Source organism: Macrotis lagotis, chromosome X (genome assembly GCF_037893015.1).
Source record: "Macrotis lagotis isolate mMagLag1 chromosome X, bilby.v1.9.chrom.fasta, whole genome shotgun sequence".
Classification (NCBI taxonomy): domain Eukaryota; kingdom Metazoa; phylum Chordata; class Mammalia; order Peramelemorphia; family Peramelidae; genus Macrotis; species Macrotis lagotis.
In genome coordinates, this window is record NC_133666.1 from 246,323,586 (window position 1) to 246,334,993 (window position 11,408).

An 11,408-nucleotide genomic window follows, 5' to 3' on the forward strand; every position below is an offset into this window, starting at 1 on the left:
TTCTTCTGGGACCCAGGGACACACCCATTCCTTACCACTGCTTGGACATCCTGGTCTCTTCCAATGGCTGAAAGAGATATCTCTGCCATGCCTTCTTCATCAAAATGCCCTCTGCCTGGTGCTTATCTTCCCCCACTTTCATTGGGATTTAGGAAATCCAGGGCTTTATTGCTCTGTGGATCCCCAGAAGGAATAGACTTTCTCTTATGTAACTGGACCAGATCAGGTAATCAGTGTGAGTCAGAGATCTATGTGATGCACAATGTTCAGCATCCTCAGACTTTTCTCAATCCCAGGTGAGCTCCTACTCAAGGAGCAACTTCCTTAGTGTCTGTCTCAGTTTTGGTCTTTACCTTCTCCCTCCTTTCTACCCTCCCCTTCCCACTACCTGAATTTCTCATTGGTTTTTTTTAGCACTTGCCACAAGTATAATTACAATCCTGGTTGCCTTTCATAGCTTCGTTCAGTAAAGCTACCTTACAGCTCGTTCCCTTGGTCAATTCCTAACAATCCAAACCAAAGGAAGGCTGTACTAAAACACAAAACCCCAAATGTCTTGTAATCAAATCATTGTTCTTGCTTTGGCAATGCAATTTCATACTTTCATTTGAATATTATTTTGTGAAATGACATATCAATAAAACATTAAGTTCCAGCCTTTGAAGACCCAACTTGAAAAGAATCAAGAATACCAAGCTTCCTTTTTTCCCCTGCCCTAGGCTCTGAGCTCTCTTATGAGGATGGAAAGGGTCACCTCTTAGCCTGTGTTCCTATTGCCTTCCCTTTCTCTAATCTGCCTAAGGGGTAGGATAATTGATGAGATGATTACAAGTTTTCATTTAGTCAGCATTCTCTGGTTAGCTGAACTGAGCTGAGAGGAGTGGATAGGACTGTCTCGACTTCTTCACACCTTCTTGCCCTTCTGACTTTCTAGGCTGCAGGGATCAACCAAAATGGAGATAATGAGAGAGTCAACAGAGGATCTGAAGCAATTCACCAGCTGCCTTGGCTTTTGTTCCTGTTTTTTGCTTTTGAGGGTTTAGTTATTTGTCCCAATAATATGCAGAACAACACACTTGCCAAGAATTTAAGCTTTATTATAACTGTTGAATGTTCTGGAAATATCTCTTGATATCAGAGCATAAGCACATATATGTTGAAAACACAGAAACTGCTTTCTTCGTTTCTCATTTTGTTTTGTCTTTGTTTTTTTCAGGTCAACAGGTTTTGGCTTCTTGAATGCACTATGCAAAGCAGCTGCTGTGCTTGGAAACTTAATATTCGGCTCTCTTGTTGGTATTACCAAAGCCATCCCTATTCTACTGGCTTCTACTGTGCTTGTATGTGGAGGTCTGGTAGGACTCCGGCTACCTGACACAAGAACCCAGGTTTTGATGTAACTGGCAGGAAGAAAAAAGCCATTGTCATTTTATTTCTCTTTTCCAAGTGTCAATTTTCTTGATTGGTGCAAAGGCTTTAGATATTTCATGCCAAGAAAGATGGGTCAAATATTATCATAACTCAACCTCTTGTGGTGACTAATGCTTAGCTGTGTGATCCTTTCCCTCAAACACAATTTTTGCACACCTTGCTTTCCCATGCATCATTTCTTTCTAAACTATCGAGAAAGCTACCTCCTCCTAAAGCAGGCAAGAGGAAGACAATGTGTGTTGAAAACCCTCTCTTTTCATCTATGAAGGCGGTTCTAAAAATGGCACTAATATAGTCAGAATAGTTTCAGATTTTGATGAGTCAGATCTAGAAAGCTTAAAGGGGAATAGTGTTGCTGTAAATAAGTACTAATGTTAATGCAACATTATGCAGGAAATATAGGTTCACTTATTACTACATTCATCCTGAGAAAAAAAAATTCTATTTTTTTAATCAGTATATTTCCTGTTTAGTTAGAAAACAGCAACATATAATCTTTCAAAGAAAACCATATTGTATAGAGATGATGGGATAGGACATTTTCAGTTATGAGGGTAAAGAAGAAAAATCATTCTAGGGCAGCCAAGAGCAAAATGTGTGATAAGCAATCTCTACCAAAAAAGTCCATAGAGAAACTCATTTTCTGATTTCTGAGAGGTATGAGAAAATAGCAGTGAGACAGTGTACATGGTGATAGTTTTCTGAATATTTAAAAATTAAATGGAGACCCTCTACTCATATGCAGCTGTCATAACTGTCATACAAAATGACAAATAGACAAAGAAAAAGGTTAAGAAAGGAAATCTCCTAAAAGGTATCGGTTACCTCTTCTGCCCTGGTTTGTTCTACTGCTCTGGCCTTTCTCAGTAGAACAGTGATGTCAGGTGGAGTCAATAAGCTTTAAGTATTTTAATATTGCAAGTTGGTTTTGATTTAACAAAGTGAAATATAGTAGAAAATTAGTCCCTTCTTCTCATTAATTCTGATCTTGAAGAACAGATGCAATGGCTGTTGACTAAGTGCTCATGTGAAGAGTACTGCCCTGCAACAGATCATGCAACTTGAAAAATTTGCTTTAAAATTTGCCCTCAAACAATTTTGAAGTAATTCCCTGAGACATTCTAGGCACATTGTTCAACTTGAGCTTGCATGTCAATAATAGCCATACATACCTGGTGGCCATGGGTTACACCACAGTATCACAGTTGACTGCTTGGTTGTAATTTTTTTTTCATTAAGAATTTGCTTGAAAATACAAAAGAAAGGGACAGCAAAGATTCCCATGGGCCAACTCTCAGCCAGATGACCCCCTCACCTCTCCCACATTCCTCAGTTTAGTCTTTTGCTATGTGTAAAGACACATCTTTCACTGAAATCTGAAGCCTCTGTACATACTTGGAGAAATAACCCACAGCAGTGGTAAATCATCTTTTGTGCCACATACACTGTCTGTTCAAATAATATATGTTTTTGAACTTGGTTCAGTTCATTAGGAGATTGTCAATGTTAGCTATTATGTGGGGCAACATGACCAAAAAAGGGCTCAAGAGTATCAGAAACTGAGGACTAATTAAAAAAGACTCTAACTTGGAACTTTCATTTACAATAATCAATGAGTTTTTTAGTTTGTCCTTATAGAGGCAACTCTACCTCTCCCTGTCCCGTGACCACTGTGATCTAAACTATGCTCAGTTCAGACTGTGTATGAAAGCTTGTTTTACTAATACAACTGCAGGACACCTACTGTTCCCCCACTGTTGTTCAGATCTGTAGCACTAGAATGTCCTGTCTGTGGAAGGGCAGGAAAGGCATCTTTCGATAATGAGAAAATGTTAGGACCAGGCTCATCAAGAAATTATAACAAGAAAGGAAAGAGAATGGAGAAAATCAGGAAGGCTATAGAAGTCAAGGAAACAGGAAAGAGGGTTGAAAAAATGGAAAACTAAAGTAAATAAACAAGAGAATCTGCTGTCACCAAGGGACAAAGACATTGACCATACTAATAGTCCTAATCTTGTGTTCTTTTGAAATTCACTCACTCTCTTCCTCCTTCCTCCCCTCATTCCTCTTTCCCTTCTCTTTAAAGGAAAGATTCTTGAGTTGACCTCAGTAAGGAATATGTGAACAGGAAGTCAGTGAGTCAGTTAGCATCTATTATACTCCAAGCATTATGCTAATTATTAGGGATAGAAAGGAACTCACAAAAATAATGTTTCTGAATCCTATGTATTCTAAATGTCTAAATCCCACTTACTAATTAAAACTAAAGACAAGTACATGAGACTAAACATCTAGACCAGGAGTTCATCACGTTTTGTGTGTCCTAGACACCTCTGATAGTCTGGGAAAGCCTATGGACCCCATCTCAGAATCAAGTTTTTAATTGCATAAAACCAAAACTATAGGATTAAAAGGGAAAATAAGTATATATTGAAATCATTATAAGAATATAAAAATAGCAAGTTCCTCAGACCCAGGTTAAGAAGCTCTTATCTAGACTCAAAAATCATAATTTTTCTTACAGTCTTACTGGGTCCTATTTAATGGCTCTTATTTAATGTTGTGTCAACACATATGATACTTCTACAGAGGATGTACATAATTAAACTATATTTCATTATATGAATCAGCAAAGTAAAGAAAAGTAAAAGTTGAACCCCACCCTGTTCTTTAAATCCATCTCTTTCTTCTGCCACCAAGCAGGGTTTCCAGGGAATTCCACTTCCAGAAAGGCACTTTCAACCCTTTCTCATCCCTTGCTCCAAAATCAGAGATACTGAGCTTTTCCAAGAGGGAACCTTTCTAATGCCCTATTTACAAACAACTAGTGCTCTTTTTGCCAGTCCCTTGCTGTTTCACCCAGGTTCCTCACAACTGCTTTATCTTTGGGAAATTCTCCCTAGAAGAGATCAGGTTGTTTACAAGGTACACTGCAAAGCCTGTCTAGCCTCTTCTGGGTTTGATATTTAGCTACAGATTAAGATATAACCATGAGATAAGCATGACCCTCTTAATCTATTCAGTCACTGGATCACTCACTAACACAGAAAAGTATGGTTCTTTTCATCCAAAATGAAGAAGAAAATAAGATCTCAGAAATGAAAGCCCAGAAAAAAAATAGTCTTTTTTAACTCTTGAATTTCCTTCTCCTTTATCACCTATGCCAATGCTTCTGAAACTTCCCCAGAATCCAACTAGAATTTTCCCTGTCCCTTCATGGGGAACATAACACCTTCCTCAGATACAATTTCTGTATCCTATGCTGCTTCTCATTATTATGTTTCAGTGACTAGACTCACATTTAGCATTCCTGCCTTGTATCCAAACACGGCAGGCAGGAGAAATCTCTGTTTATCCTATTGTCCCAAGAGACATCCAAGACAATTTCATGGAAAGGATTCTCTACCTATTAAAATTCAGCTGAATTCAGTTCCTTTAAATCTGCACTAATCAAGAAATTGTATTCTGGAGGATTATTTACTGGAAGTATTTCTACAAGCATTTGATACACTCAGTTTATAAACTGGAAACATTAGGGAATAGAATAGAACAAACAAAGATAGGATGACACAACTGGGGGAAGTGTCAAATGATAGAACTCAAATTTTGTTTATCCCAACAGCTTCTTTAAAATCAAAAGCTCAACACTACCTTTTCCAAGTATGTAAATCTTTCCAGATTGAAAACTTTATCCAAAGACTCATCAGGTTTAAAAATTTCATAATGACCACATCTACAGGCTCTCTTCTACATATGTTTATCCCACAACATGTACTCTTGAAAAAGCTCCTAGATAGGTCTTTGCTGCCAGGAACACAAGGGTCTAGCAGATTTTCTCTTTGACAGTTAAGCCACCACAAATATAGCATATCAAACTACTGCTCTAGTTCTTATCAAATAGAATTTTGTTCTTCATTCATGGAAAGGATAAAAGGGGAAAGCAGAAGCAGGAAGAGTGGTAGAGAATAAAAAAACTCAAATGCAAAAGATTGTAGTGAAAAGATGAAGAGTATAAGGAAGGGACTTTTCTAAAATTTGAGATTCAATGAGGTAGCGTGCCAAGGGAATGCCATCTGCTCTTTTCTGCTAACCAAAATAGAATTGGATATCTTCTAACCAAAATAGAACAGGGTATTTTCAACATTTATTCTTTTGAATGATAAAAAGGACTTTATTATTTCTTTCTTCAACAAAAACACTTTACCTGTTCAATATATTAAAATCTTTTGATTTCAGGACAAAAATATTTGAGTTTGGCACATAGGAGTCAGCTAGTCCTTAAAAGTCAGTTTGGCTGTAGATCAAAATTTCTTTTTCATTTTTTTTTAAATGCCTATTCTATGCCAAGCTCATTTAAGTAACCAGAATGGGGGAAAACACCAGCCATGGTGCAACAACAGAAGGAAATTTGACCAATCTTCATCTTAAAAACTTTGAAATTAAACCTAAATTCATATAGTTTCTCTTCTTTCAGGCAATGTGTATTTTCTGTCATGTTTTCCATGTTATTCAACAAGTTAAATTTATATAATGTAGGAACCAAAAATGTCAGTGTCTCTTGTGTGCGTAATCTGTGCACTTACTGTTTCTCTGTATGTGTTTACAATAGCTTTTGTATTGTTCTTGTCATTGACTTGACACATGGTTTATTTCTGTTCTCCTCAACAATCTTTGCCCAACCTCAAGGAAAAAAACCATTGCCAGTGTTCCCTGCAACTGATTGTTGATGTGAGTTGGATCTCATTCATTTATTAGTGACTTGCTTTTTTATTCAAGAATTCAGTCAACAAGATGGCAGCCCACAGTGGGAACAAATCGGGCAGAGAAGGGGAGCCAGGTGGCTAAAGAGCTTCTCTAGTGCTGGGACATTTCACTGCACTCTTCTCCTTTGACAGATGATTCATTCTTTGCTTCACCTTTAAAGACGGAAAGAAAGGACATAGGGGTAGTAGTGTCTGGCACTGAAAAGCAAAGAGCAAACCATCACATTGACCACAAAAGCAATGATTTTTTTTAAGGGGAGGGAGAGAGGAATTTGAAAACTAAAACCATCAGCCAGGCCTGGCCATCAGGGCAAGAAATTGGTGCCAATACATACATGCCCAATAGGCAGAGCTACCTATTCACAAAGTAGCATTGTCACATTGGGTATTCTTGTAGAAACTATTCAGCCAACACTTGGGAAAAAAGGGAGAAACTGACAAACTTGCTATTCTTTTCAATATTATTGTAGAAAAAATTTCACCCAGAGATATTATTATGAGATACAAAAGACAATACAAAAATAGCCACATTTTGAAAAAGAAGTTATTTGATTTTTTTAAAAATAATATTTGAAAGTGTTTCTGTCTATTTTCAGGAATCTTTTCTAAGACCTATAACTAAAATGTGTTGGAAACTCTCTTCCTAATCCAGCAGCCTTGAAATCATCACTCTGGAAAGCTTAGACAACAAATCTTGTTGCTTCTTCTATTTCCCTTGAACTGGTCTACTGGAATTAATTTTCCCTTCTGATTTCAAAGATTTCCCTACCAAAGGCTTCCCTTAGTGTTTCTTTCCCTTTCTCTCTATCTCTCCTTCAAAGTTAGGGTAAAGCAATAAGAACTCTTCAGTGGCTTTATGAAATTAGAGGGCACCTTTTAATGTAGGCACATAGAAACAACAAAGCTTTAGCATCTAGTGAATAAGAAAAATTACTTAAACAAGGTAACAACTAAATATACCCACATTTGAGCCACAATAGTAACTGTTTACCCCTCCTGGCTCAAAAGAATGAATCCTGATTACTTGTATCATTTTCACATCTTGAATTACAAAGCTACTCATTTTAAGTGTGCTGCTTGCCCAAGGCACTAAGATGTGTAATTATGATTTTATTGTCTTTTCTTCCTATTTGTCTACTTTTTCACTCCCTCTCCTTCTCCTTGTATCTTCCTCATCTTTGTGCCCTTTTCCACTGCCTGTGCCTTAGAGGAGCTCAGAAGCATAGCTTGATCACACAGTGATCCTCAGAGCTAAAGAAACTGTTCATCACTCTTCTGGCAATATAAGGATAAATAACTTGAGGATAGTGACTATAAAATTTATTAGTTGTGAATACATCACCTAGTTCAGAGCTGGTACTTAACAGGGCCACAATGCCTCTGACATATAGTGATGAAAATGATATTGAAGCATGACTTGCCAAGAGTTTCCATTTGCAGAGAAGCCATATATAATAGCCTAATTTCCCTCCTTTCTCAAATTCCTAAGTTAAGACCAACATATATTTAAGATAATCACATACATTTGCCTGTATTTGTGATAGCACTATATGAAACACTGAAAGTTTTAGTGCCTTCCAACCCAAATGCTAAAATTACAATTGTTGATCTTTCCCTTTTTCCCTTATAATAGGCACCACAAAGATAACCCTTCCTCATCCTTTATTCAGGTTGGATCTAATCCAAGTCAGAATTTAGTTAGAGTTTTTTTTTTAAATGCCCACCTAGACAATAAGGCAAACTTCTAGGCTATCAATGAGTGTAAAGAAAGTTTGGTGAACAGGGTTGACCTCTCTTGCTGAAGTTGTTGCATGCCTTACAGTAGTGATTTTCAAAGTGTGGTCCTTTCTGGGGTTTGCCAGGTGAAAATATTTTTTATAATAATATAAGATATTTTAGTTTCTAATAATATAAATATCAACATATATATATATATAAACCCATTAAAACCACAGAGGGGTCCTCAATAATTTTTAAGAATGTGAAAGTGTCCTGAGACAAAAAAAAATTAGAGAACTGCTGCCTTAGAGAATATATGACTGCTCATCATACCTAAGATGTGATTATTGCTGTCATATTTGTCCTGTAGAAGCCAAGGTAACAAAGAAGAGAGGGGGAAAGGTCTTCTCTATGCCCCACTCTAATGGAAATTTGCAAGGGGCTTTCCATCCTGTGTTTATGGGAGTTTATCCTCCAACCCACAGAGTAGTGAATCAAGCTCCTTGTTCATTACCTTTGCTTCACTCTCAAAGGAAGAAATTCTGACAAATCAGAAGGAAAGTCAAACACTCAATTATTAGATAGACAGTAAATAAAATCAACATTTGCATGAAGTCTGTCTCCAGTCCCACACATGCACAGATAGCAAGCCCTAGGCTGAAACTCCACCCCAACCTGTTGTTGAAGTTCACCAGTCATGCCTAGGTGCTGGTTGACATATTGTTCTAATTTCCTCTCCACCACAATTGTTATAAATTTATGGTGCCTAATCTGTATACTAAATCAAAAGATTAAAGAGTAAAGAAATATTCTTAATTGATTTATGCCCTCTTCATATTCAAAAATCATCGTACATCCTTAATTCTGACCTTGAAACATAATATCCAGTTTCATGTCTTCTGCTCTTTGCTGATTGTACATAATGTATATAAAGCATTAAGTTATTTTTTAAGTTAGATTTCCATTTTGGACACATTATCAGATCAATTCTTTTGCAAAGAGATCTTGGCAATGGTCTTGACCTTGTTTTGGGTTTCTATATTTCCTGCTCTGTGTGCTCTCCTGTCACGTAGATCCCAGTCACCACTATTGTATATATGTGCTTGCATGTGCCTACCCCCAATAAATCTTCACTTGCAGGTTTCTGGATTTTTTTTCATCCCGAGTCCAGCTGGTCCATTTGTGAACTCATCTCTCTGGAATGCGTTTCTGTGTCAGAATGCTGACTGCCAAAATGTTTGACCAAGTGTGTTTTTACTGAAAGCCTTGGAGAAAGTTGTCTGTATTTCGGTGGAAGGGCATGCTCTGTGTGGAATGACTGTATATACAGTATAAACCTATCAACTGTGGAAGTATATGTAAGTTTATCTGCCAGATTCCTGACATTTATGTAACAAATGCAAAGATATTTAATGTACATCAGATTAATAAATGGGCATTTTTTGCTCCATTCTATTCAAATAAAGAATTTTTCTTCATCAAATATATGACTGGCTGGTTATTGTCCTTTATTCTCAAAGAGGAACAAAATGAGATCATTATGGCAAATGAGATCATTATGGCAAGTTACAATGTACCTGACTGTGGTTGATCAGACCAGTGCAATCTTGGAATACTCCTCCACAGGTTGGACATAAATAATTCATGTGAATATTTGGGGTGGATGCTCTATTTTTGCACATCTCACTTTTCTTTTGAGCTATTTCAGTTTTTCCTTGCTCGTCGAACATAGAGCCTTCTTTGATGAGGGCATGCCTTACTGGCTGGTCCTAGGCCAGTGTTTCCCATGTCATGTAATCAATTCCAAAGTTCTTTATAGAGAACTTAAGAATAGCCTTGTGTTGATTTTTCTACTACCATATGAACTTGCCTTGTGTGAATTCTCTATAAAATAGACTCTTAAGCAAGTGTTCATTTGTCATTCATACAATATGGCCAACCCATCTGAGTTGTATTCTCTGTAGTAGAGTTTGAATGTTTGTCAATTTAGTTCAAGATAGGACTTCTGGGTCCAATACATTATTTTTCCAGTTGATCTTCAACATTTTCCAGGTATTATATGAAAGGAGAGAAGGTTAGCACTCCTCTTGATAAGGATAGAAGAGGTCCTAAAGTCCTTCACAACACATATGGTTAAAGCATTGCTACCTACTCTGTGGCATCTAACTAAATATAAGTCAGTATTAACTATCCTTTGAAAATGAATTCTCTGCTCTGCTTGGTTGTACATGTTACTAGGGAGACTGAGCCTGCTGAATTGTTTGCATTGGAATTTGTGTTACAGCAGGCTCAGTCAACTGGTATCTATACTAGGTCTAGTACTAGTAACGGTGTGCTCCTGGGAGAAGAGGGGGCAGGAAGGTAAAGAAGAGGTGGGGAACAAGATTGAGAAACAAATCCAGATCTGAAACAGAGCAAGTCCAAGCTACTGGTGATGATCAATAGAGGTTTATTATCATGTGAATTATACTTTCAACTTAGGTTAGATAGAGGAAGGAAGGAAGGAAGGAAGAGAGGGAGGCTGGGAAGGAAGGGAGGGGAGGGAGCCTGGGAAGGAAGGGAGGGAGGAAAATAGGTTCTTTAATATGTCTCCAGGTTTAAAGGAAAATATGCTTTCCTTGATCCCAGATTTATTTTTTCTCCTTACAATGGACTGATACATGAGAAAGCTCTCTGATGGCTATGAGGGCACATTAAGAAGAAAATTCAATTGAAAGGAAATTTAGATTCTTTTTTCCCCAACAGATGCTCCTGATTTAGTTCATAACAGCAATTCTCCAACTAGGGTAAGAAGGAAAGTCATGAAAGAAGTTGTGAAGGGAGAACAAAAGTTGATTCCCCATACAATCCTTTCCATTTTTGAGGCCCAGATTGGATCCAGCTCTAGTCTAACAAGTGATCTAATAATGGGCAACTTCAAATTAAATATATGAATGAATACCTACTATAGGCCAAGAACTGTGCTTGAAGTAAAAATAGAGACAAGATAATTCCTTGTTTTCTGTTTTCTAGAAATACATTCTAATTGAGGAGACAAAAAATGTATAGAAGAGCTTATCTACAGAGCAAATGAAAATCCTTTGAAGTCCTCAAAGTGTATTGAGTGGATCTGGAGGGCACAGTCACAGAACAAAGAGGGTATAACATGGTAAGGCATAAGACAAAGTGTACCAGAGGGATTTTAGATAATGAATCCCACTTCATCCAAATATATGAGAAATCATGCCAACCCCTCAGTGGGAGGGGAAGGAAGAGATTGGAGGTCACTGAGACTATTATTAGGAAAGAGAGAGTGGGCCTAAGAATCAGAGAATAGTAAGATCCCTGGTTTCCTACCTGGAGAAATGTGAATGGGAGTTCAAATGGGAGAAAGAAATTGGGGGAAGGGAGAAAATTTCAAAATAAAAGTAAAATAAAATTGAATTTTAAAAAAAAAATTATGTGGGAGAAGGAAAGGGGAAAGGGGACATTGAGAAAAAGGTTGGGAAGGAAAGG

General features: G+C 37.3%; 1 protein-coding gene and 1 non-coding gene across 2 annotated transcripts in view; both read left to right on the forward strand.

Annotated features, from left to right (window-relative positions):
- The window catches only part of SV2C (synaptic vesicle glycoprotein 2C), a 267,192-nt gene extending 257,829 nt beyond the window's left edge, over positions 1-9,363 (forward strand). Inside the window, exon 13 of the mRNA XM_074199928.1 lies at positions 1,217-9,363. Coding sequence (XP_074056029.1) covers positions 1,217-1,400 — 184 coding nt within the window. The 3' untranslated portion in view covers positions 1,401-9,363. The remainder of the gene's footprint in view (positions 1-1,216) is intronic.
- A 602-nt stretch (positions 9,364-9,965) lies between these two features.
- Positions 9,966-10,091, forward strand: LOC141503840 (U6atac minor spliceosomal RNA). The gene has a single exon (XR_012473140.1). It is a non-coding gene; the product is annotated as a U6atac minor spliceosomal RNA (small nuclear RNA).
- Positions 10,092-11,408: the final 1,317 nt, after the last annotated feature.